Here is a 27,782-nt window from a genome sequence, read left to right on the forward strand (position 1 = left end):
GGAAATTTTTTAAAATCTTTTAAAACTATATCTTTATTAGTCCTTTGTTATAAAAGTAAAAATACTCTTCGTAATGCAGGTTTTATTGAGACACAGTATGGGGCAGAGAATAAGGATAGGGGAAAACAATATAGATTTACCTCATTCAAATAAGAGCAACACAGTATTCCACAGATGAATTGTCATTTAGTCAACCATTCCCCTATTAATGGACAGTCAGGTGTGTTCCAGTTTTTTGATTCCTGGGTTGACGCTCAACCACTGAACCACACCAGTGGGCTGTTCCAGTTTTTTTGTTATTACAACCAATAGTGAAATTTCCAAGTCAACATGTAGGGATGTGATGTGTATTTGTGTTTTGTTGTTTTTTTTTTTAATTTTTATTGAATTTATTGGAGTGACATTGGTTAATAAATTATATGTTTCAGGTGTTAAAGACAAATTTTTAAAGTGTGGAAAACTATTACCTGGTAAGAACGAAGAAGAAAAAGGACACCTGTAGAGTATGTACACTGGTCAGACTTGGTGGCGGTAGGAGGAGACACTATCAATGAAAAGCCCGATGAGGATACATGTCTTTGACCCAGAAACACTTGTAAGGACGTCTCTTAAAGAAATGAGTGGATTACTGCTCACATTGTACTTACGAGGATATTTATAATAGGACACACTGTAAGCAACCTAGATACCCAATGATAGAGACCTGTCTAAACTACGGTGCATCCATATGGACTCTGCAGATGTTTAGAATTGTGTAGATACCTGCAAACATAAAAATATGTCCATAGGTTATGATAAAACATAATACTCCTAAACAGTATAAATAATTTTTTAAAAACATTGATTACTTGTACCAAAAAGGCTGTAGGAAGTATATTAAATTGTTTACAGTATTTACCCTTAAGTAGCAGGACTATGGGTGTTTTCCACTTTCCGCTTTGTCTCACTGTTCTATCATTAGAAAAAACAGTGAAACTATTTTCAGCTTGAAACAAACAAATTTTAAAAATGTAGATAAAGGAGATTGGGGTTTAAGGGATTGAAAGCAAGTATGAGAGCCAGACCTGGCCTCCTGGACCTTGCCTGTCTATTGGGCCTGTCAGCCGACACTCAGGTTGCTATCAAAAGCACTTTTCTCTGTTGAAGTGACTGGCTGTTGTCGCGCCCTCCCCAGGTTATAACGGGAGGGGAGGAAAGGCCCCAGAGCAGTCGGCAGCAGCCCCATCGGTGGTGGGCTGGGCTGCCATGCTCCAGCCTCTGCATGGGGAACACCATCAGGGCCCTCGCGGCCTTCATCCCTGCTGACCGCTGCCAGAACTTCGTGGTCAGAGACCTCCAGGAGATGCCGCTGGACAAGATGGTGGATCTGAGTGGGAGCCAGCTCCGCCGCCTCCCTGTGCACGTGTGCTCCTTCCGGGAGCTGGTCAAGCTCTACCTAAGTGACAACCACCTCAGCAGCCTGCCTCTGGAGCTGGGGCAGCTGCAGAATCTGCAGATCCTGGCCTTGGATTTCAACAACTTCAAGGCTCTGCCCCAGGTGGTGTGTACTCTGAAACAGCTCTGCATCCTCTACCTGGGCAACAACAAACTCTATGATCTCCCCGATGAACTGAGGCTGCTCCAGAATCTCCGGACCCTGTGGGTCGAGGCGAACTGCCTCACCCAGCTGCCAGATGTGGTCTGTGAGCTCAGCCTCCTTAAGACTCTGCATGCCGGCTCCAACGCCCTGCGTCTGCTACCAGGCCAGCTCCGGCGCCTCCGGGAGCTGAGGACCATCTGGCTCTCAGGCAACCAGCTGACCGACTTCCCCCCTGTGCTGCTTCACATGCCCTTCCTGGAGGTGATCGATGTGGACCGGAACAGCATCCGCTACTTCCCCAGCCTGGCCCACCTGTCAAGTCTGAAGCTGGTCATCTATGACCACAATCCTTGCAGGAACGCACCCAAGGTGGCCAAAGGCGTGCGCCGCGTGGGAAGATGGGCAGAGGAGACACCAGAGCCTGACCGCAGAAAAGCCAGGCGATATGCTTTGGTCGAGGAAAGCCAGGAGGCACAGGCACCTGCCCTGCCTCCTCAGCTTCCTCCTACCAGCTCCTGAGGCGGTAGGTCAATGCCAAGAACCCAGCTCCAGCATCTTCTGGAGACCTCTCTAGTAGAGTGCAAGATTGCTCTGGAACATTTGGGGTATATCTGCCAGCAGGGGTTGATGAGTCAGATGAAATCCCTAAATCACACCAAGAAAAAATTTCTGGCAAATACCTCTCCCAGAGAAGTTGTATGCTAGACAGCATGATGACTTCCTTGCCAAAAAGTCTCTCCAAGCAGGTATTTTGAAACAGTAAAAAGCAAGAAGGGCTGGGATACTGTGGCCTCCTCCACTTTCCAGAAGTAGCTGGTCATGAGGCTTGTGAGCTCCTCAAATAAGGTATTTGTTATAGAACTCACCTAAAAGGATTATCTCCGGCCCTTTGCATGATGTATTTTCTTACTATGAGAGACCATTAATGGTATGAAAATACTACTAATTCAGGCCACTTTAAAACAACATTTCTACCTAGTCAATCAGTCAGACTCACAGAAAGACCTTGTTGCAAAGGCTCAAGATGAAATCCTTTCCCTGTCTAGCGAAGGCTAAGGCCCCTGATGGAGAATGCCTCCTGGTGTAGCCCAGCTGGCACCTTCAATTTGATAGTGCTTCATGCCGACTTAGTTCATTTTCCCTAAAAGGTTTGACCCAAGGGCTGCTCTCAACTGTCTGCTGTCACTGACAGTGCTATAGTCATCTAGAAAGTGGAACCTCTCTATTGGGCAATGTGGTCTCATTAAAATCAAGCCTAGCTGTAACCTTGGCTGACTGCAGAGCAGAGCCCTGCTGTTTATTCACATTACTGAGCCGGAGCTGAATTGAACCCCCTTCAATGGAGGGAAACCACAATTCCAGAATCCTACTGGGTTAAAGGCAGTAGGCAAGAAATCTGTTCACTTGAAACAAGCGCTTGGAAATCTGAATTGCAGGTTGTGTACAGAGGAAGCTCCTGCCTCTTTACCCTCAGCATCTCTGATTTGTTTTGATTTTTGTAGATAGGGTCCTTTTGATGATCAGTGTATAAATCTAGGAATTTTGGCCATTTTTTAATGTAAATTGTGATCTTCCCATAAACACATCATCTTTAAAGAAACTGCTGTCATTTCACTAATTTGAAACACAGGGAAGTTGTTCCATTGATATCTGTATAGAGACTTCAGTTTTATTCAGTAATGTACCTTAATTTTAATAATTCCTTGCTGTTGAACTAAAGCTCCTGAGTAAAATTTTCCTTTGCTACTTGAAAAAAAGCTGCTGTCAGTGGGTGATTTGATAACACAATCCTTTATGTAAAAAGAATTTGATAACAATCTTTTATTTAAACCTTTTCAGCAATCAAGGACACAAAGTATCCTAACTAAAATATACTAGTTAGCTTTTTGCTATAAAAGCATCTTCACCCAGCAAAGTTTTGTTCTCAAATGATATTACACAGCAGACTATTTTCATGTTTTCCTACTACAAATCTCTTGCTAAACCAGAGGAAGTTTCATATCACATAATCTTCCTATCACCACTTCCCAGTCTGTAGAGCATCTGCAACCTATTGATTAGGCTTTAATCATTAAATGTAATAGGCTGTCAAACATTTAACTCCTTTAGTAATGAGCCCAGATTTCTGCTAGACAACTAGGATTTATAGATTATTTTCTCATTCCTAATGACTGAAACTAAACTATACTCAGTACATGCTAGAAAGTTTCTGCCAACAGCCAGCATTATGATGGTTTTGACTCCCTACCAGAGATCCAACTTGCAACCTAGGAATGTGCCCTGACTGGGAATCAAACCCACAACCTTTTGGTATAAAGGACTACACTCCTTTTTTGTTCTTTTTTTGGGGGGGAGGGGGGCTTTGAGTTTCTTTTGAGCCTGTCTTCCCCGTCCCAAGATTAATGGGCCCACCTTTTCCAGTGTAGCTGCAGGCTAAAGCCCAAAACAGTGAAGCCATAGGACCTATTCGGAGTTCTCACAGTGAGTTAACAAGTCTGAATCAAAGGTCAAATTATAAATATCTGGCACACAGTCAAGGTGTTCTTCTAAAATAATAACAATAAACCTTTCTCAAACAGTATAGTTAAGAATTTACCACTGATTTTGCTGTCCAAAATCTTTGCACTATAGGGTTTCAATTAATTTTATACAGTAATTATGTAAACGCATATTTCCATTTCCATTACCCTCTGATGTTTTCTTGAAATTCCGACACAACAGAAAGTTAAAAAGGGGAAAATGTTGAAGCACCAAATGTAACTTTACTTATGATTTTAAAAGCTCTGGAACTTAAAGTGTTACACATCAGAGAAAAACTACTTCCAGAAGTTTGTGTAGAATTTTAGCTTCCATAAGTATGAACTATGCCAACTAAAATCATTAACATGCATTCTTATATAAATAAACCAAGATTTTTCTTTTGTTCTAAAATGCAACATTACCGTAATTTCACACTTAAAAAGTGGGCTTGTGCCCTAAAAATCAACTAGACTCAAATTGTAACTAAAAGTGCAGTGCAGTATGAGGATTAAGAACATGGCCTTCAAACTACCTGAGTTCAATTCCCAGGTTTGCCATTTATTTATTGGTCAGTTACCATCTGTGTACCTGTTTCCTCATCAGAAAAATGGTTAAGTTTCTACCTCTCAGGGTACTACAAGGATTAAACAAATTGCTGTGTATAAAGTGCACAGAACAATGCCTGGCAGGTGACAGTTCATGTTTGCATACCATGTGTTTTTAGTTATGCCATGCAGCACAATACTTTATTTACCCTACATCGGTATAATTCCTCGCTTGGGAAAAAAACACAAATGCAACCAAAAAAGCCTTTTCTTTTTCAATAATATTTTCGACAGTATCTATAGTCTTGAGTATGAGAAATATAACTGCCATGTGATCAAATGCTTCTGGCTTACCTAAACAGAAAAGCACAAACATTATTACCAAAGATTTCACTTTTTAGTTTCTAAATGAATATTCTTTGCCCTTTCCCTGTTATTCTAGAATCAGCAAAATCACCAAAGTAGAGTAAGTCCTCACTTAATGTTGTTGATAGGAAGCAAAAGGACATATAACAAAACCAATTTTATCATAGGCTAGTATAAACAGGAGTTAAGTCTCTAAGGCATCCAATCAACGTCCTAACGAACCGATGTTGAAAAGAGCATTATGAGGAACTGCCACACTTGAAAACGCAAGGCCATTCCTTGGCACTAAACCCTGTGTGTCTTGAGGAGCAGGAGGCATGAGACTAAAGACATAGGTGTGTATCTGCTACACACTTGACTCTCTGGCTTTCATCACTGTAAAAAAAAAAAATAATGCATACACCTTATAGTTGCACTATATAAGAGATACTAATACTATTTTTAAAAAACAACTAAGTTTATGTTTTTCCCTTCTGGACTTCCGGAGAACAGGAAGATATTTATCTTTGAATCCCCAGTGCCTAGTCCAATTCTACCAAGTTACCTGAATTTTGGAGATTCTATCATGCACCCAGCCCACAGGCATACTATCCTCAGGGTCTTGTGTAAGTCAATTCATATAACCTTTTCAATACCCATATGTACTGTACAGCTCACAATTTAAAAATGAAGTTGTGAAATCAGGTTTGCTTTATTCTTCATATTGAGAACCTGAAATGTTCTATAGCAATTCTAATTTTAAAAAGGTCAAGTCCTGCCTGGCTGGCATGGCTCAGCAGTTGAACATCAACCTATGATCCAGGAGATCGTGGTTCAATTCCCGGTTAGGCACATGCCCAGGGTTTAGGGCTCGATCCCTAGTAGAGGGCATGCAGGAGGCAGCCAATCAATGACTCTCATCATTGATGTTTCTCTCTCTCCCTTCCTCTCTCTGAAATCAGTAAGGATATATATTTTTTAAAAAAAGGTTAAGTCCTGCCCTAGCCAGTTTGCCTCAGCGGTTAGTGTCAGCCTGCAGACTGAAACATCCCAGGTTCAGTTCTGGCCAAGGGCATGTACCTGGGTTGCAGGCTTGATCCCTGGCCCTGGCTGGGGGTGTGCTGCAGGCAACCAATCAATGTGTCTCTCTCACATAAATGTTTCTTTCCCCCTCCCTCCCTTCCACTCTCTCTGAAAAAGCAATGGATTTATACTCGCTTTCCCCTCCCTGTAAACTGTTGCTTAAATAAAAACCAAAACTGAATAAAATTTTAAAAAAGCAATGGAAAACATATTCTCAGTGAGGATTTTAAAAAAAAAAAAAGGTTAAGTCCTCTTTACATTTCTGTTCTATGGATGTTCTAATACACTGGAGTAGGTACAAGACAAGGCAGATTTTAGAATAGAATTCTGTACAAAGAGTATTCTGTTGACTTTTACCAGCCAGGGTCCTGGCAAGAAAATTCATTCGCCCTCATATGGTTTACATGGGGACACTCTTAACATAGGAACTATTAGTAGACATGATTAAGGGGTGGGGGAAAGACCAATACTGAGGTGGTAATACTGATGCACAGAAACAAGAGCAGCAGCAGCAGCTGTCATTATCTGTACGGCTAACTGAAAAGGGAACAGAAATGTTATCTGAATCTAGTAAGAGCTGAAAGCCAAAAAGAGGGTCGACCCCAGGAAGCAACAATATTGATAGGTGTCTCACAGGGTTGCAGCCACTTCCACAGAATAAAAACAGGGAAAAAATAGTGATTCCTTCTCCCCATATCCTCCCAGTGTCTCCCGAGTTAAGCCACAGGAAATCAGTCCACAGAGAGTTGTGAAGCAGTCATCAAGGGGAAGCCCCATGGCATCCAAGCAGGCAAAGAATGGACCCTGGCTTGAGGAGAGCTAAAAGAGTAACCAGCACACATATTCTCCTTAAAAAAAAACAACCAAAAAACCCTGAAGGCTACTAGGATACATTTAAAAACCCTGAGGAGCATTTAGACAATTTTCTATGCAGTGACTATTAATGTATATTCCAAATCTCTATTTCCATGTCACAAAAGTCTTGTGAAAATAGAGAACACTACTTCCTTATTTTCTGTTTCTGAGTTAACAGAAACTCCATTATAAAACTCATAGAAATTAGAGGGGCATAGGTTAGAACTTTACCTCTGAAACGGAAAAGATTTTAAAATCTCTTAACTTGGAATATTCTAGGGCCATGACAATAAAACCTGTAAGGGCTTCAAAGGATAAGAATTCAGAGCAGGAAAGGGGCGTGGGTGTACTGTTGGATATAGCAATTAAGCTCCCACGTTTCTACCTCTTTTAGATGAACTTTAACTGCTGTATCCTTTTTAAGACCTTCGGAGAAAATGTGACCAAGTACACCATGAGATTAAAATCCTATTTCAGGCCATCTCGTCCCTTGGGGAGATGTTTAAAGCCACCTCTCCCACTGAAACCTCTGCAGGTTTTCTTGGTCATGATATCCTCACCTGCTCCACTTGAGCTGTGGGATATAAACTCATGTTATCATGTGTAATAAAGTACTAAAAAGTTACACAGCAAACAGTACTGCCATTAATGTTTCTAAAAGTTAAAAAATTTAAAAATCAAGTATAACTTTCTTTGATAATCTCAGCAAATTTCTCCTTTATGTAAATGTTGGAGGACAAAAACTAGTATCACAACAAAGAAAACCAAATTTCTCCAGTTTTAATAGCTTCTGCAAAGTAGTATTAAAATGTTAAACTTTTAGAAAAACCAATACAAACGGGGTGGAGGATATCAATGGGGGGAGAAAAGGGAGACATTCATAATACTTCCAACAATAAAGATAAATTAAAAAAACAAAAACACAAAAAAGGCTCGTTTATCAGTGTTTCTTTGTAAATCCTTTTGTTCCTCTCTAAGAATAAAATGTCTTTCCATGATGCTAACAAAGATACCCAGTAAAAACTTGTAACCTACTGCTGAGCTTTCTCATTTCTCGTGCATTCTTCTATATACCGATGTGTTAATAACCTCCAAATCTAAATGGACCATTACACTCAGTGCATACCATTTCTCATTCTCTCTAGAATCCATTTGCAAAAACAAAAACCCTAGCAACAACAACAATGCTTAAGTCTAATACCCATCTTCTTTAAAAGAACATTACCTTATAAAGCATCAGAGATACTTAAAGCAGCTTGCAACAACCAACATTAAAATACGCCTCTTTCCAACTTGAAGTAACAGAAACCATCATAAATTTTCCTATATAAGAGATAGTACTTAGACTACACAAAATTAAATGAGTACTAAAGACTGTGGTACTTTCACTAAATAAAAATAAATGATTAGTTAATAAAGGTTATATATAACTGAAAATCAAAAGATATGTGTATCACATCTGACTTGGACTTATATTAATCAAGATGACTATTTCATAAATGTTTAAGGTTGGTCAGTAGTTAAGATGAAACAATTCTATACCGAAAATACAATCATTCATACCCATTAAGCTACAACGAGTAAAAAAATCACTAAAAAAAGTAAGACCTAAGTAATTGTTCAAATTTTTATTTTGATGTACAGTATGAGAAATGGACTTTTAAAACAACTGAATTTTATGGAAAATGAACAGCAAATAAATTAGACCCATGTTAAAATAAAAGGTCAGCTCAGTGTCCAAACATAAGGATATAAGAACCACAGATAAACTTCGATTCCAGTCTTCTTTAAGAAGTCGAAGTCTTTCAAACAACTTTGCTATGAACTGGTCCAGAGCATAACAGCATATAGGAATGCTTAACAAGGGTGGTGATCAGGGACACGTTTCCTGCAAGGATTACACAACATACACTTAAGAAAAAAGTCAATGGTGAAAACAAAAAGCATGATTGTAACCAAAAATTTACATTAAATACAAACGTAGTTAGAATCCTACTTTTATTAAGAACCATTATAATCCAATTCTCTACAAGATGTTTCTACCTCACAATATCCATCAATTATCATCTTATTAAGAGGACATTACAAAATCTGTGAAATATGAAAGACTGCAGTAATTTAGCAGTTCTCAACGTCTTGTCCAAACAACCTACTGAACAAATACATTACTTTCCAGAAAATGGTTAATTCATGTTTTCAACTAGTATGTATTAGGGAATTTTACTTAATTAGTCAAAGGCAGTTACTTTTAACCAGATGTTGTAAAATGACAAAGCTTTGGGGCCTCCAGATGAAAATCTCTAGATAACTATTCAAACGAAGAAAAATACCAACAGGTAAGGTGGTGATGGGGTCTGAGAAACTAGCCAATAGTACCTCTTGCATCTTAGATGTTAAACGCTTATTCTTTGGTAACCATAAAGTGAATGGCTCAAGAAGGTGGCATGGTAGGGGTACTTGTGCAATTATTTACTTAATGCCTGTTAAAGAAGCTAGGGCTTGAGAAACACCTCTCCTAGAGGCAAACCAACAGTTAAGAGAAGCAATAGAGCATGAACAGACCCAAGGAGTATAGCATACTGAGATCATATAGAGATAAACCCTTACCACCTCAGTAGCTTATGGGAGTATGACCAAAGGATGCTAAAGGATATCAATACAGAAAAAGTTATCAAGCAGCTGTTAAAGGGCACTGATCTGGAAAACAAGTACCCTGGATGTTATTAACTTGTATGAAAAGAAGTCCACACAGCCCAGTATATCAGAAATTCTAATATATTTAATGGACACTTAAACCTCTAAAACAGTGTTATCATATCAAGTGAGGTATTATAGTGTGTATTTCAAAGGTGGCTGAGGAAGCTGAATTATTGTGAAGATTTCTGAGTGTGGCTATGTAACCTTAGCCCCAAGTCAGAAAAGTTTAATTACAGAACTGTTTCCTTTTGCTATCATTCTGCTTAAAGACAATAGAATCATTAATTGCATTTAACCATCTTTGGTGGCACTACTTCCAAAAAAAAAAAACTTGTCAACTTCTCCTTCCCTCACCAATTTCCCATTTCAGAATATGGAAAACTGGAGGGAGGTGCTCCTCATTATCCTATCCTCCCAATACCACAAGCAGAAAATCTAGATTTTTCATTCCAGTCCTCTTTCCACTACATCACAGTAGATTTAAATACCATTTCATCTGTTCTCTCTACATACAAATCACTATTTTCTACTTTCCTTCCTCTAATAGTATTAAGATAGCACTACTACAAAAAAGTCATTTGTAACTCTGTGCATTTAAGGTGCAATTTCCTAGTAGCATTCCTACTTCCCTGCTGAACTCTGTGCTCCTGTCTAAAACCAACTCCCGCTCTGGTTCTCAGATCCCCCAATCCCTCTCACAGCTGCTTAGTGGACAGCTCCCCTCTTTGCATCAATCATTTCCTCTCTCTAGGAAATCACTCCCACTTAAACAAGCTGCATTTTCAAAGTAAAGACCCATACCTCCTCTAGCTACTATCCCACTTCTCTGTTCTCATTCACAGAATTCCTCCAAAAAAGCAGTCTGTATACACTTTCTCCAATTCCTCTTTTCCACCTCCCTCCAGTACACTAAAACTGCTTCTCAAGATTACCATCAATGGCCTCCGTTATTAAATCCAATTTTAAGGTCTATTTTCAGTCCTTATCTTGACTTATTTGCATAATTTTGACAGTTGATCACACCTCCTCCCTAAATCCTTTCTTCATTTGGCTTTTGGACACACATTCCCTTGGTTCCCCTCCCACCACAGTAGCAGCCCTACCACTCCAACCTTTTGTATTATGGAAAATTTCAAATGTATATAAAAGCAGAGATTATATCATGAATCCTAATGTAGCCATCACACAATTTAAATAATTATCCATAATTTACATTCCTTTGCTGGTTGCTCTGAAGCTTTCCAAACTAGTAACTGGAATTCTCCAGTACTCAGTCCTTAAAACTGCTCTCCTTTTTTATTTACATTCACTCTCTTGGGGACTGGACCAGTCTAATGGCTTTAAATACCACATATGCTGACAACTCCTACAGTTATAATTGCAGCTCCAACTTCTCTTCTAAACTACAGACTCATCCACCCAACACAATTATCAAAAGACATCTCAAAATATCCCAAATGGAAATCCTTCTTCCCTCCCAAAGTCTTTCCCATCTCCGGTAAGAGAAACACCTTCTTTCTCCCTACAAAAATCTTGAATTAGCCACAATTCCCTTTCCTCTCACAACTTGTATCCAACCCATACTCAAATCCTGATGGCTCTACCTTCAAAACAATGAACTTTTATCAATCACTTCTCACCACCTTCACTTCTATCTCTGGTCCAAGCCACCATACCCTCCCATCTCCCTGAACCACCACTAACTAAAATGGTTTTGGTAACTATTAATAAGAGCAATTAAAATTATTAACTGAATTTTTAAAAGTTAAGAGTTTCTGGCCATTTAACCATTTTTATGTGAATGAGTAACTTTTAAAAAAGAACTGACATCTTAGGAAAGCTACTGATATAGGAACATGCAAGGAACTCTGCTCATTATGTGCTTAAGAATGTCGACATGAAAAAGTGTACCCAGGACAGAAAATGACTGAAACCGACGACCCACCATAATAAAAAGACATCCACTCTTACTACTACACACCCCTGCCCCCAAGCTCCTGGTTCTAGATCTTTCCAAGCCTGGCTCTTTACATGCCCTTTCAATCCTGAGAGCTACCCTTTGTCACCATACTCTGCTCCCCTAAGCTTTTCTGGCTTAAATCTAAGAGTTATAATTACATATTTTAAATAACTTGCATAATACTTTTATCTAGGCAAAAATAGCTATACTTTCTATCAACTATCACTATCAAATATATGCAGCTAGCTATTTGTTTCCATGTTAATAATTTTTTCTAAAAAACATTTTATAAAGTGCTCCAATACCTTGGTGCTGCTTTGATGATGTTATCCACACGCAGAATGACCTCTGCTGCTTCAGCTGCACTCAGAAGAACTTGTCGCTTCACTTGGAAACTTTCTGTTATACCCAGTACTGCCATATCGCCAATAGTACCTTCCTTCATATCTGAAAAGAAAAAGTATTTACTAAATAAACTACAGTTTTAACAAATATCAAAACATCACCAATGACTTATAAGAAATGAAATTAATCCTGTTACAAAAAATAAAATTACAACTCACTCTATATCACACAAGAAAAGCCTTTTAAAAAGTCAAAACATCAACTAATGATTATTTGCATTAATGGAAGACAACTATGTCAAATAATAAAAATTTTATACAAAACACTAAATCACCTATCTTGATCAACATATATATAAAATTATTACAGAAAATTTGCTCATTAATTACAATGAATTCTTAAGCACTGGAAGAGAGAATTTAGAAGTCATCTATTTTTCTTCTTGTGAGAATCTACTTCACCTTCATCCAGATTATTATTCATCAGTGACAAGATTACCTACCCTCTAAAACCATTCCTATAATGTCCTAGATAGTTTGTTGGGATATTTTTCAATCTGAATTAAATTTGCCTTTACTTTTATCTATGTGTCAGACATCTGCACTCAAGAATGCCTCAGAAAAAGTTTATTCTGAGATTAGGAATTGATATTGATTGTATTATAACAGATACAGTACAGTTTACACTTATTTCAGAATGTATGTACTGTTTATGTACTTAAATTCTACAGTCATAATATAACAAACTAGTTACAAGTCTTCTAACTAGATTTATAGCCTTTATGGAGTAACAAAGTTTTGCAGTGTTGAGACAAAAGGGCCACAGGAGTCTTTTATATGGTTATCGTTAGAATTCACTTTCCAAAAAAAAGGTAAAGAACTTGGTAAAGAGTTACTCTCAACGACTACAAGGTCCCAATTGATTTCTTACCCAATCCAGCAGTTGTATTGCCTTCACTATGGGCAGCTCGGAGCTGTGCCACCAGATCTGCACTGTCATAGCCTGCGTTGTCAGCTATAATAGTTGGCAACTATGAAGTGAAGACGACAAATGGTTACTATCTATTGTAGTATAACTCATTTATGCCTGCCCTGGCCAGTGTGTTCAGTGGTTATAGTGTTGGCCTGAGCACCAAAGGGTTGTGGGTTTAGACAACCAGTCAAGGGCACGTGCCTGGGTGCAATTCTGATCCCCAGCCCTAGTTGGGGCGTGTGCAGGGGGCATGTGCAGGAGGCAAGCAATCAATGTCTCTCTCTCTCATCAGTGTTTCTCTCTCTCTCCCTCTCCCTCCTTTCCTCCCTTTCATTCTCTCTAAAAATCAATGGAAAAATATCCTCGGGTGAGGATTAACAACAACAAAAAAACAAAAAACATTTATGCCTAACTAGGATAGCTTTTTAAAAGTACATTTTTGGAAGCACTGTAAAATCTGCTTCCTTTTCATTACTACTCATAGGGAATATAAATCAAGTTTTGTTTTGTTTTGTTAATCATCGCCCAAGGATATTTTTCCATTGATTTTGGGGGGAGGGGGGAGACACGGATGGACAGGAATATGAGAGACATCAATTGATTGGTTGCCTCCCACACTCGCCCTAACTGGGGCCAGGGATAGAACCTACAACTCAGGTACATGCCCTTGACGGGGAATCAAACCCGAGACCCTGTGGTGAGCGGGCTGATACTCTAATCAATGAGCAATACCGGCCAGAGCCAGAATCAAATTTCAAAGTGGTGTGAACCAGTTCTTTTTCTTAAAGCCAAGAAAATAAACATTTTCTGACCAAATTATAAAAATACATTTACTTTCAAAACCATCAATATCAACAAAATTTAAGTTCAGCTCTCTTACTTTTAACTTACCATTGTCAGTGCTTTAGCATAAGACTCCATTGCAACAGCTTCTTTACCTGGTGTTTTACTGGCAAGCTGGGCCACAGCATGAGCCATCAGCATCTCAGAACAGCCTATAGATTAAAAATCCAATAAAATATCATTATGCTTAGTGGTCTCAAAGACACTAAATTACTGACTTCTTCCCTTAGATATGTCAAGCATTTTAAAATTAAGTGCAAAGGCAATATAGTTTCTATAAGGACCATTAAGACCACTTATAATTTGACTGTGCTTTAAGAAAAGAAATAAAATATGTTTTACCTCCTCCATAGACTGTTCTAGAATCCTTCACAGTTTGGGCAAGAACACAAAGAGCATCATGCAAAGATCTTTCTGCTTCATCTAAAATTTGCTGAGTGGCACCACGAAGAACAATAGTGCAAGCCTCACCTAATGTTAAAAAATAACATTCTTATGTCACAATGAGCACTTATTTATAATACATAAAAATTTGCCTTCTGTCATTTATGTGTTAGTTGTATTTGTTTTCAAAGCTGACATGTTTGTCCACTGTTAAACATTCTCTTTACTGGCAATCCATGTTCATAACAGTTCTAAATTATCTAAAAAAAACAATTATGTCAAAAATGCACTGTTCACAAAGGTAAGATTAATATAAGACTAATCTTGAAAGAGGTTAAAATTAACATATACCGCGCTTCATAAGAATTAAGACACATTATAGTCTAGTAACTATGTAACTTTTCTTTCACATCAGCACAGCCTAGCATAGATTTAGGAACCTAAGCCAGGATCTACATGATCACTCACCAAGAGCTACCCCAGAAAAGTGAATGAGTTTGTCTTCTCCAATCATGACTTCCTCAATAAGCTTGCAACTTCCAAGCTTCACTAGTTCTGGGTGGTCAAAGGTAGAGGCAATTTCACCACCTATGGACATAAATATAATTAAATGCACAACAGGCTTAAAACTTGTTTTTTTAACAAGTGGTAATGGACAGATAACATTTGTAAAAGTTGACTGCTTATTATATGCCAACCACTCTTTGAAGCACTTCATATGAATTGGATGATTAATCTTTACAACAACCCTAATGAGATAAGTTCTATTACTATCATTTAGAAGTAACAAAATTAAGGCAAAGATATGTTTATCTTCTTAACCAAGGTTACACAGCTTGAACAAATAAGGTAAAGCTGGGACTCAAATCCAAACAGTCTGGCTTCAGACCTATATACACATACTGCATACTACCACCCATGCCCTCTTAAGGTTAAATTGAAACTTCAACATTTACCCTTTAAGTCTGAATTTAAATACAGATTCTCTTCTGAATCCACTCTAGAAGACCAGTCCTCTTATGACCCAATTACCAGAACAAAAATGAGAATATTTGACTAGTCCTATTATGTCAACTGATGTACAAACTTTAGGAAAAACTTAGTGAGCACTTGATATCTGCTAATTATCACAATGACTGAAATGTCAGAAAGCCCCTGTAATGCCTACGAAAGGGAGAAATGTACACTGAGAATTTCCCAAACTTAACTGAGGTGTCAAAAAAATTCATTCAGAAAGAGTACTCTACTGCTTGCTAGACACTGCACTCCCCCAATTCATGGACTGTTTTCCCTTGAATAAAGAACATCAAACTCATTGCTAAATCGTTTTAGTTTTGTCATTTGACAATTTGGCCAAGATGGAACCCAAAAACAGCTGTTACAGATTCCGAGACAGCTCCTAGAGATCTGCGGGCTAATGAAGTTAATGAAAACAGGCTCCCACTATATTTCAGCTTCAAACCTTGGAGATTTGCTCTTCTTTCTGGGTCTCATGAACAGGATTATTCACGGTGACCAAGATATGGAAACAACTGAAGTGTCCCTCAATAGGTGGTTGGATAAAGAAGATGTGGTACACATAGACAATGAAATACTATTCAACCATAATAAAAGAAGAAACACTGCCATTGTAACAACATAAATGGATCTTGAGAATATCATGCCAAGTGAAATAAGTCAACCAGAAAAAAGTCAAGAACCAGAGGATTTCACTTATATGTGGGACATAAAACTGAAAGCAACAAATGAACGCACGAGAAAAACCAACAAAAAAAATCATAGACACAGACAATAGTATGATGGTTACCAGAGGGAAAGGGTTTGGGGGATGGTAAAGAGGGTCAAATATGGTGATAGAAGAAGACTTCACTTTGGGTGCACACAATGCAATACACAGATGATGTATCATAAAATTGTACACTTAAAACCTATATAATTTTATTAACCAATGTCACCCCAATAAATTTAGTATTATGCTAAGCAAAATAAGCCAGTAAGATAAAGACAAGTATCACATTATCTCACTTATATGTGGACTCTAATGAACAAAATAAACTGTTGAACAAAAAAGATCCAGAGACATTGAAGCATGGAACAGGCTGATGTACATCCGAGGGAAGGGGAGGGAGGGGGGAGATTAACCAATGAACTTAGATGCATAACCCATGTACACAGACGATATTGAATGAAGGCCTGAGGAGGGGGTGGAAGGGGTCAATGGGGAGAAAAAAAAGGGGACATCTGTAATACTTTCAACAATAAAGATAAATTTAAAAAATAAAAGATTGATTTAAAAAGTAAGTTCATTTTATTCTTTATGTCTTATTTCTATTCCTATTTTTCCTCCACCTTCCATGCTATAAACTCGAAGGGTCAGCCTTATCCTTTCCTGGTTCTTAATTAAGCAAAAGTTAGATTTCCATTTTAAAATCCTTTTTGCCCTGGCCAGTGTGGCTCTGTGGTTAGAGCACTGGCCTATGCACCAAAGGGTCACAGGTTCGATTCCTGGTCAAGGGCACACACCTGGGTTGGGGAGCATGCAGGAAGCAACCAGGAGATGTGTCTCGCTCACATTGATGTTTCTCTCTCTCCTCCTCCCTCCCTCCCTCCCTTCCACTCTCTCTGAAAAAGTAATGGAAAAAATATCCTCAGGTGAGGATAAATAAAAATTTAAAAAATCCTTTTCTTTCTTTGCTCTCTCTTTTAATAAAGTAGATTCCCTCTATCGTCAACCAATCTCTCTTCTACCAATATAACTGCTGAATAATTGATGCTTTATATTTATTTTATAATTAACTTACTCTGTCTGGTCTTCCTAACTACTAATTTATACTCATAATCTTAGTTCTTTTTGCTTGACAAATTCCTGAGACTTTGTTTTCTAGACTTGAGACCCAATAGATGTTTGGGACATCATATCCCAAAAATTAGATTAATTTAGCTTTTGAGGATTTTCACTTATCCTACACTTACTCCTATGCATTTGCTTACAACGTATTTCTTAACATTTGCAAGAACCAATTTCACACACCTTTTGACAACATACAAGCTAACAGAATGGTGGGAGCCACCATAGGGTTAACTTCAGTCGGTGTGCTTAGTGCAGTAAATTTTTTTCTGAATATATGTGGCAATTTCATGGATCAAGTCCTTATGATATCAACTTATCCCATGAATGTGCAATCACTCACATTTCTTATGTCTTTAATTTTGTTGCATTAAAGGACGAATTACATAAACATGAGCATCTTAAGTTTCATGACCTTAAGCATCAAGTCTGCAATGGCACTTCAGAGTAATTAATAAAAGGAAAATGTCTCTTTTTATGTCAGATTATGCTTCCCAGATTATTAAAAATAGCTTAGGAAGTAATTCTGAGATGAGACCAATTCTACTCTCTACATTAATTAGTATCTTTTAATTTTTTCTAACACTCATGGCAGTTCCAAACTGAATTCAACATCCCAAACCCCAATCGCCTCAATTCTCATCACCAGATCCCAAGCCAACTTTCCAACCTATTCATTCATTTTCAAGGACATGAAAATTAAATAATAAAGGTTTTTAATACTTAGTTTTTCCAGGGCTACTTAGAGGTTACTTTAAAAGCCATTACCACAATAGAAGGTAAGTTGCATTCTACATCATTTTGATTTAGACACACCTTTATCTGTACACAATTTCTATTCCACACAATTGGGACATCACTCATATGCCTTCTGAAGGGTGTTGGAGTATACTAACTTCTCATCACACATTGCAGAACTGTTTCATACTTATTTCAACATTTATTGTTTTCAGAAATGTTTTAAAAATAACAAAAACAATGTTTAAGTTTTTGATCCACTCTCTGGCATATAGTTTAGCGTTCAGTAAAGATTCTGTCATAACTGTCCTACCATACAGAGCACAAAGCATTAAACTATTCACTTAGCACTAGAAATAAGTGAATAAATTAGATAAGACATGAGATCTTTGGTAAGCTCCAACTCATATAAACTTTGTGTTTAGAATGGTGGTCCTGAGGGTTGGTGAGAAATAATGCATGTATCTTTAAAACAACATAACAAAAAGAAATCTAAACCAACAGTAAACCTGGCTTATAATTTAGTATATTAAAAATAATGCAACTAAACTAAAGATATCCAAAAAGTATAAATCAGATTTCAGTATAACTGTTTAGATTCTAAATTCCTTCAAGGAATTTCTTTGTACTCTCAGCAGTTACTGTACAGTTGACCCTTGAACAACATGGGTTTGAACTACATGGGTCCACTTACGAGTGGGCTTAAAAAAACTGGACATGTGCAGTTCAAACCCATGTTATTCAAGGGTCAACTTTTTCCACTGCAGTTGGGTGCAAAGAGCTGACTATTAAGTTTTCACAGACTCAAAAGTTACATGCAGATTTTTTACTCCCGAGGTTGGGAGGTGGCGCCACTAACCTGCCCTGTATTGTTCAAGTTAACTGTACTAAAACTCAACAAATCCAAGAGTATTATGTTTGTTGGAAATTAATTAATGCATTTTCCCCATACCTGTGACAAGAGCCAGGCGTTCCACACCTGCAAAATCTGCGTGTTCAATAGCCATAACACCAGCAGCACCAAAGAGCTGCTCAGGATAATTATAAATTAATTGCCTATAAATAAAATACATAAACACATTGTTACTTCACAAGATAAAATATATTAGACTAAAAAAAAATTTTTTCAACACAACAGTAATCAAAAAAATGCAAATTAGAAGATACCGTTTCTTAGCTATACAATAATTTATAAATTATAACACTAGTGCATCCATGCTAGTATTAAAGACAGGTGTGTTTCTTTATACTGCTATTAGTAGTATAAACTGAAAAGCAATTTAACAGTAATGCAACAAAATCATGTCAATATTCATATGCTTTTATTCCATTTCTGAGAATCTCCAACAAAAAAATTAGGTATTAAAACATGTAATGAAGATATTTGTAAGAATTTTTATATAGAGTAACAAAATTTGCTGGTGACCCAATGTCCACTAGGAGAGTATTTGTGTAATCACAATTTACAAATTATAAAAAGTTTGTAATTTTAAGTAAAAATATAGAGTTAGATTTAAAAAGTGAGTTACAAGTTTACAGCATATGCTCATACCAGTAAGTGATAAACCAAACACAGACACACACACAAGTCAATTTAGAAAAGGCAAGAATTCCTCAAGTAAGACCCTAGATTCTGTTTCTTCTTTATACTTTTCTGTTTTCCAAAATGAGCATATGCTACTTTTACAACAGGAGTAAAAAGAACATCAGTTTAAAAGTTTTTAAGTTTTTTTAAAAAAAGCCGAGTTATAATGAGCTTAATATAATGCTAGGCAAAATGTGTATTATCAGGTTCACAAACCACAAAAAAGTTTAGAAACTTACTTTTAAAAAACCCACAAAGATTTGGCCTAAAACAATTATTTTCCATCAGACATTATCTCTAAGTTAACTACAGCTATTTCATTGAAATGTGATGTTCTTCTTGGTATTTTCCCCATTCAAAACAATCCGTAAAAGTCTTAATTACTGACAATTAAGAATACATGAGAAAGGTTTACATATATTTTTTTATACAAATTCAAAGAAAGCCCTAAAAATTCTTAGTATTTTCATCTCTTCATTCTTGTTTTATTTCTATGCTATTAGCTTTTTGCTACTTCAAACTCTCATCATTTAATACAAATTTAACTCTCTCCTCCAAATATTTGCAAACTATAGCCAAAACTAGTAACATAACTGCCAAATCAGAAAACTGTTACTGTTAACATAAAAAGGTTTAGTAAAGTATAATCACAAAATATCATTAAAGTCATTGTAATGAAAATGCCTTGCTGTACAATTATATTTCTATTTGGAAAAAAACAGCAGTTCCTAAATCAATCACTAATTCAATGTAAGGTATTTTGATAAGCCTTTATCGAAAAAAATCCTTTCTTAGATTGTTAAATATCGTTAGCACAAGAAAACACAGACCTGTTAATAAAGCAATTTATCCCATGCTTAAGAATACGTTCAACTTTCTCCTTCATTTTTTCCTTTTCTGCATGTTCTATTTCAGCAACCTTTGCTGTAGAATCAACTCTTACACGGGAACCAAATATCTAAGAGAAAGGTAGAAAAACAGCATCACTTTCATTAATCTTCAGAGTCCCATAACGTATGTAAACATTTCTATGTTAATACACCAAAAACATGTGTGCTGAATATATATTTTGTATATATTCTAAGCTTTTTGGTGCAACGGATCCCCAGCCCGAGTTTACAGAAGATAGCAATTAGTTTCAAGAATTGTAAACATACCTTTATTTTGTCTGTATCCATACCAGTATTTGCAATAAGAATTTTAGCATTTTCAATTCGCTTTGGTTGATTTACTCCAATTTTTTTATCCAACAGAAAGCCTATGATGTAAGGATAGTGTTTTATTAAATACTTCAAGGTTGAGTTAACAACTCTTACAAAGGTGTCTGCTTTATCAAATTACTTTCAAACAATGCATTTAAGTCTAATCTAAGACTTTAATGCTTACACTAAGTCTAAGCATCTAGACCCTACAAAGCATTCCACTAGAACAGTTATCACAAAAATCAATTTAGGTCATTTAAAAAATATAGGAAACAGCCCAGCTGGGCGTGGCTCAGCGGTTGAGCGTCGACCTAGGATCCAGGCAATCAGGGTTCGATTCCCAGTCAGGGCACATGCCCGGCTTGTGGGCTCGATCAATGACTCTCTCATCATTGGTGTTTCTATCTCTCTCTCCCTCTCCTTTCCTCTCTCAGAAATCAATAAAGATATATTAAAAATAATAATAATAAAATAAAAAATAAAAATAAATAAATAAAAATATAGGAAACAGAAAAATTTTAGAACACAGCACAAATATTAAGAGTAAACACAGTATTTTGAAACTTTTATCAAATATACATATATATATGTATACATACACACACACACACACTACACAAGGATATGGGCTGCAAAGTACAAGTATTAAGTCCACTGTTATTAATTTAAAACCAACACAAGAACATACAAATTGTGAAGACTTAGATACACAGGGTATTACTAGAATTTACTGAGATTTGTAAAGAACTGAGGCTGGTGATAAAATGAAAAAGCCATGGACAATGGAATCTGACAAACCAGGCACCAATCATGTCCCTGTTGCATACAGGCATATATGCAACCTTGGACAACTTATTCAACCTTAGTTATTTACCTGTAAAACAGATATATACCAGTGGCACAGATATTAGTTACCAGCATAGGGCCCTGTTGATTTAGAACTATCCTATGAACACAGTATTGCCTCTCTCTTCAGGCTTCTTTTAGATGCATATGTAACTTTTATCTTACTAAGCCATTATCATCTTGGGTTTTCTGCTCTATTAAGCTGAACCTAATTCTCACTTACTGGGTCAGTACTATAAGGAATGAGATTTTAAGTAAAATTCCTATTAGAATGCCTGGCACAGAGGAGAGACATTCAAAGCATGGTAGCTATCCTTGTTTTATCTTTCCCTACCTATTAGAAATGCTAGAGCCCTTGCACATAAATTTAACCAACAATATTTTTATAATTATTACCCCCCTTGGAAGATACAAATGACGTGCAGTAACAGCTGTACTCTAATCTAAATCACTGCTAATCATCAGAGAGATGCAAATTAAAACCACAATGAGGTATCACTTCACACCTGTCAGAATGGCTGCCATCAACAAATCAACAAACAACATGTGCTGGCGAGGGTCTGGAGAAAGGGGAACCCTAGTACACTGCTGGTGGGAATGCAGGCTGGGGCAACCACTATGGAAAACAGTATGGAGGTTCCTCAAAAAATTAAAAATGGAGCTGCTGTTCGACCCAGTGATTCCACTCCTAGGAATGTATCCTAAGAATCCTGAAACATTCATCAGAAAGGATATATGTACCCCGATGTTCATAGCAGCACAGTTTACAATAGCTAAGATCTGGAAACAGCCCAAGTGCCCATCAGTAGATGAGTGGATAAAAAAGCTGTGGGACATTTACACCATGGAATACTACGCAGCTGTAAAGAAGAATCTCATACCCTTTGGGACAGTATGGATGGACCTGGAGAATATTATGCTAAGTGAAATAAGCCAGGCAGCGAAAGACAAATATCACATGATTTCGCTTATACGTTCAATCTAAAGAACTTAATAAACTGATGAACAGAATAGATTCAATGACATGGAAGCATAGATGAGACTGATGAATGTCAGAGGGATGGAGGAGGGCGGGTGGGTGGAAGGGGAGAGAGTAACCAAAGAATTCATGTGCAGATATACACAATCCAAGGACATGGACAATGGTGGGGAGAGGGACTGGGGAGGGGGAAGGAACGGGGTAGAACAGGTCATTGGGGAGAAAAAGGGACATCTGTAATATTTTAAACAATAATAAAACTTAAAATAAATAAATAAATAAATCACTGCTAAAGCAGAAATTATAAAGCACAACTTATTTTTTTCCTTCTCTGTAGAAGAGAATACCTACATCACCTTCTACAGTAAACACAATGTAAAGGTATTTGGAAAATTCCTACTTTATGAACAAAATACACCAGCACTAAGGAAATAGCAGTTGATAAAACTCATTTATCACTCTTTAAGAATACCAAGAACTATATCCTCAATACCTGCCTACTAAATGATTTGACTTAACCCAGACCCTTCCTGGAAAACACATGTAATCCTGGAAAAAGCACCATTTGAAAATAGCTGACTTCTAGTAAAGAAAACTGTAATTTCTCTTTGCTAGAGACTGAGAATATCTTCATAGTATAAAGTAAAATCTCGATATTATCAAAGAAATGCTGGGATGGTGTGAGAGATGAAGGACACTATCAATTTAACAAACAGATTAAAATGGCAAAAATGGTTGCAATATAATTTTTGTACTTAAAAGACAGGTTTTCTGGCTTTGTAAAGTGTCACTAGTCCTGACTAGCTAAAAACAGGATTCCCAGTATTTAGCCCTCAACATACCATCAAAGCCTGTTTTCCCACACTCAACATATATACATACCTTCATCTAAGTAGGAATCTCCCAGACTTCCTCCTAGCTTCTTGATGACGTGGATTGCCTCTAGATTACCAGAGCCTTTCAATCTGAGAACAGCTTCTACAGCTAACTTAGTAAAGTGATCTTTGTGATGAGTAAGAAGTTTTGAGGATAATGTTGTTCCCGCAATATTCATTAAATCTTGGCGGAATTTAACTTCATCGGCACTACAAAACAACCAAACAAAAAAACTCATGACTTTTTGCAATACTTAAATTTGCTTCTTCATTCTTAAATGCTTCTTCAAAGGTATCAACCCTATTTTACTTTTCAAAATTTATTCGGATACATGTCTGTCAATAATTTCACCCCAACCAGTTAAGGCTCATGTGATAAGAATTAAACCTCACCAATAAGAAATTCAAATTAAAGAATACTATTTTCCCCACCAAACTGGCCAACTACTGAAAAAGAAACAAGCACACAAAAAACATATCAAACGTTGTCAAGAACAAGGAGAAATAGGCACTGTTATACAAGTAGTGGAAGTGTAAATTAATAAATTTTTTCTGGAAGATTACTTGTAATATAAATAAAAACACCTTAAAACACACACATTATTTTTGAACCCAGCAATACTTCTTGAAATATTTGGGTAACAAGTTTGTCACAACATAAAGCTAAACACTGTCAAAACATAAATCTCCAACTACGGATAGGTAAATTATACTGCAATTATATAATCAAATGCATACTTCAATTAAAAATACTGCAGAGCCCAGCTTGTGTGGCTCTCTGGTTGAGCATTGGCCTCGGATCCAGGAGATCTCAGTTCAATTCCCAGTCGGGGCAGATGCCCGGGTTGTGGGCTCAATTCCCAGTTGGGGGCTCACAGAAGGCAGCCTATTGATATTTCTCTCTCATAGGTTTCTCTCTATTCCTCTCCCTTCCTCTATCTAAAAATCAATTTATGCGCGCGCGCGCGCGCACACACACACACACACACACACACACACACACAAAAAAGAAGGTAAATATGAAAACCCAAACTTTAACTTTAGTGGCTATCTTTGCAGGTTATTTTTGCTGGGGCAGGATGAAGCAGCAGGATCATGTTTGTGTATGTTTTTCTTGTTCTCTACACTTCATGCATTGAACATACTCTGGACAGAATGTTAAATGTTTAAAACAGTAGTATTTTGGTATACCAACCCATGATCGACTGCAGAATTCAACAGAGCCTTTCTTGCTGCTTTTGTGGCTTCTCTCCAACCAGCAATGATGGTCTGTGGATGAATCTTTTTTGCAATTAAGGATTCTGCTTCCTATTAATAAACAGTGGAAAATACTTGTCAACAGTAAAAATGTAGGATGTAAGGACTTATTTCTGACATTCAAAACCACAGAAGCAAAAAACAATAAAATGACACTAAAGATGCTCAGCTAGTCTTACCCTTAGTAATTCTGCTGCTAAAACAGTAACAGAAGTAGTGCCATCACCAACTTCATCATCCTGAACCCTTGACATATCTAGAAAAAAAAATTAGTTATTAACTTACTTATATTTGATTCTGCCTTTTAAGTTACTCTTCTGTAGCTTATCTAATCCTCCAAATATACCCACTACCAATCCAAATCTCACTTATCTAGGTTTCCTCACCTGACAAATTCTTTGGAATTTTTCAGTCTGAAATGCAATACCTTTACCATCCATAATTAATGGCACTCCAAAAGCTTGTATTTTAATAATAACAATAATTAAAAAGTGGAAAACAGTTCATCAAAAGTACAGTTAGTCAACATAGCCTATCTGAAATTTATTTCAAGCCCTGGCCAGGTAGCTCAGTTGGTTAGAGCATCATCCCTATACACCAAAGTTGCAGGTTCGATCCCCTGTCAGGGCACATAAAAGAATCAACCAATGAATGCATAAATATGTGAAACAACAAATCAATGTTTCTCTTTCTCCCTCTCTCCAAAATCAATAAATAAAAATTTTTTAAAATAAAATGTGTTTCGAAATATTAACAAAACAGCATCATCTTCAGACTCACCAACTAAAACTTTAGCTGCTGGATTATCGACACCAATGTTTTTCAGAATAGTTGCACCATCATTGGTCACCATAAGAGAGGCATCTCGTCCATTGCTTAACAGAATTTTGTCCTAAAAGGAACATATTTGGCTCAAGTTAAGATCTAAGTACATCTTGAACAATGCATGGGTCAATCAATACCTTCATATACTGCCAACAGGTAAATATCCAGGCTGGCTATTCGGCAGTGTACATTCAAATTTTTTCAATAAATACACCTCACAAGCAAACCTTGGTATCTACCCCTAAAAACACTAGAAGAACAAGGGAGACATGATCAAGGTTGTTTCATCACTGTAACAGCCAAAACAATGGAAACAAACTGTCACTCAATACAGTCATAAATGTAACCTATGAAATAATCAAGATACTGAATACTATTTGATACTTTAGTGTCTGTAAAACAAAGAATTAACTTCTGAGTATATAAGAAAATATACGATACATAAGATACACATATGTTTACATAAATGAACAAAAATATTGGGGAAAATTTACATCCTAATGGTAAAAGTGGTTGTCATTGGGGAGGGGGGTGGCAACTTCAACCATATGGGTACTGTTCTGATTTTTAGTAAGGAGAATATATCCATGTCTTACATGTATAATTAAGAGTTAAGCTTCAAAGATTAAAAAACATTAAAAAAATGTTATTTACTATGTATATTTCCACCAAGGGCTCTAAAAGAGTATCAAAACATAAAAATTCCGTTTTTCTCACCATTCCTTTGGGTCCCAACGTGCTCTTTACCAAGTCTCCAATAGCGATGGCACCAATAAAGGAAGACTAGAGTAAAAATCAAAGAGATTGTCAAAATCATTGTGTCTTAGAATCGTAAAAGTACAACTGTATCTTTAGAAGAATGAGGAAAACAAGGTTTACCAGACGAGCAGTCTCTGCTCTCTCTTCATCAGCCCCAGCCTTGAAGATGTTGACAGGTGCAAGTGAAAGGGATGCCTAAAAAGTGAAGTCAAGAACCGTTTTGAATGCCAATACTTTTAAAAAAATTTTTATCTCACCTTTTATTTTTCAGTTAGAGTTAACATTCAATAGTATTTTACATTAGTTTCAGGTGTCCAGCATAGAGGTTATACATTTACATAATTCAGAAAGCGATCCCCGGGATAAGGCCAGTACGAACCTGAATGCCAATATTCTTTAATACATATACTTAGATGTCCTTATATTAGACCTACAAGTAGGTAGGTAAGAAAAAAATAATTTACAGAATAGTGTACTTTTTCAAACAAATGAAGCTCTCCATGATCCGAGCAGTCATTTATCTAAGAGGTAGGAGGGAGGGACTTCTAAAAGCTGTACAAAGAAGGCGACCTTTTATTTTGAATCTACAAGTGCTCAGGAATAAAAGTTCTACACTAAAGAGAGAGACTGTTAAGAACGGTAAGGCTAAAGATGATTTTAATCTAAGGATAAGTCAGGCAGGGCTTGTAGGCCTCTAGCGGGACAACAGCCAGGCGGAAGACGGAAAGCGGCGGCCTAGCTACCAAACGACCGCTCCTTCCCCGGCCGCTCCGGGTTCCGCCCCGAGGAGGGCGGGGCCTGCCTCGCCGACCCGCCCGGGGTACTAGAAATTTCTCCGCGTGGGGCGAGCCCCGGACCTCGGAGTTCTGGGACTGTGTGGAGGCCGTGTCGGAACGAGACGCTGGACTGGAGGCGCACCCCAACCCCTGGCCCACACCGAGGGCTTCACGGGCAGGCCACACGCCGCGGCCCGCACCATGTGCGGCGGTTCCCGGGGCAGACACGGGGAGCCGGCGGCGCTGGAAGGACAAGAGGGGACAGTGGGGCGTCAGGGCACGACGGGGTATGGCGGGGCAGGGCCGGCAGGGCCGGCAGGCCCAGGCTCACCATGGTTCCGAAGAGTCGGCCACTCACGCTACACCCTCTCAGCTCACGCCCGGGACTAGAGGGAAGAGAAGCCGGATGTGACGCCACACGCTCTGCCGCAGGGGGCGGAGCCTCGGCAGGCACGCCGCTCTAGGCCGGCGCCGCGTGCATGGGAAGGGAAGGGAGCCCCTCGGGTCATAGAGGCAGCTCTGCTCCCTGGAGAGGCGGGGCCTCGGCTCGCGCTCCGCCCCCAGCAGCGCTGCGCGCTGGGGACTAGGAAGGGGAGGGTCTGACTCCTTGCGTGGGGCGGGGCGGGTTGGGAGTAGCAACCGGAAGAACAAAAGAGATGCTGCGCCCCGGGTGCCGGAGTAACGGGGTTAGTGCGCGCACGTTTTTCTTAAGTTTAATCTTTAAAAATTTGACTTAAAGTACCACGTATACACACAATTAAAGTGTTACATACGAATAATAAAGAGCAGCAACCTCATTACTTTCTCTCCCCAGAGGCCACCACCCTCAACTTTTTCAGCTGTTTGGGGGTGGTTACTTACCATCGAATTCCTAAATAATACTTTTATTGCTATTTTAATTTTAATATATATTGAATATTACGGAGGAAGACTTACATTCCTTTCATTGAATTTTTAAATGCTG

General features: G+C 37.9%; 2 protein-coding genes across 2 annotated transcripts; one reads left to right on the top strand and one right to left on the bottom strand.

The window, feature by feature from the left end:
- The first annotated feature begins 1,261 nt into the window (after positions 1–1,261).
- LRRC10 (leucine rich repeat containing 10) lies at positions 1,262–2,098 on the top strand. The gene has a single exon (XM_016199263.2). It carries the CDS (start codon positions 1,262–1,264, stop codon positions 2,096–2,098), a length of 837 nt encoding a protein of 278 aa, XP_016054749.2.
- Positions 2,099–8,540: 6,442 nt separating this feature from the next.
- On the bottom strand, positions 8,541–27,219 carry CCT2 (chaperonin containing TCP1 subunit 2). The gene is made up of 16 exons (XM_016198820.2): positions 27,150–27,219; positions 26,163–26,237; positions 26,001–26,066; positions 25,239–25,350; positions 24,638–24,714; positions 24,397–24,509; positions 23,209–23,411; positions 20,457–20,557; positions 20,130–20,257; positions 18,667–18,770; positions 14,597–14,716; positions 14,087–14,215; positions 13,793–13,896; positions 12,860–12,959; positions 11,890–12,031; positions 8,541–8,815 (listed from the first exon to the last, which is right to left on the bottom strand). The coding sequence occupies exons 1-16, from the start codon at positions 27,150–27,152 to the stop codon at positions 8,785–8,787; spliced, it is 1,608 nt and encodes a 535-aa protein (XP_016054306.2). The 5' UTR covers positions 27,153–27,219; the 3' UTR covers positions 8,541–8,784.
- Positions 27,220–27,782: the final 563 nt, after the last annotated feature.

Source organism: Miniopterus natalensis, chromosome 2 (genome assembly GCF_054644295.1).
Source record: "Miniopterus natalensis isolate mMinNat1 chromosome 2, mMinNat1.hap1, whole genome shotgun sequence".
Classification (NCBI taxonomy): Eukaryota; Metazoa; Chordata; class Mammalia; order Chiroptera; family Miniopteridae; genus Miniopterus; species Miniopterus natalensis.

Bases quoted from the DNA above. Each gene is read 5' to 3' on its own strand.
- LRRC10 (XM_016199263.2), top strand. From the start codon at position 1,262: ATGGGGAACACCATCAGGGCCCTCGCGGCCTTCATCCCTGCTGACCGC.
- CCT2 (XM_016198820.2), bottom strand. The intron at 14,717-18,666 runs GTATGGGGAAAA...TTATGTCCATAG, and splicing joins ACGCCTGGCTCTTGTCACAG to GTGGTGAAATTGCCTCTACC. The intron at 8,816-11,889 runs GTATTGGAGCAC...TAATCCTTGCAG, and splicing joins ATCATCAAAGCAGCACCAAG to GAAACGTGTCCCTGATCACC.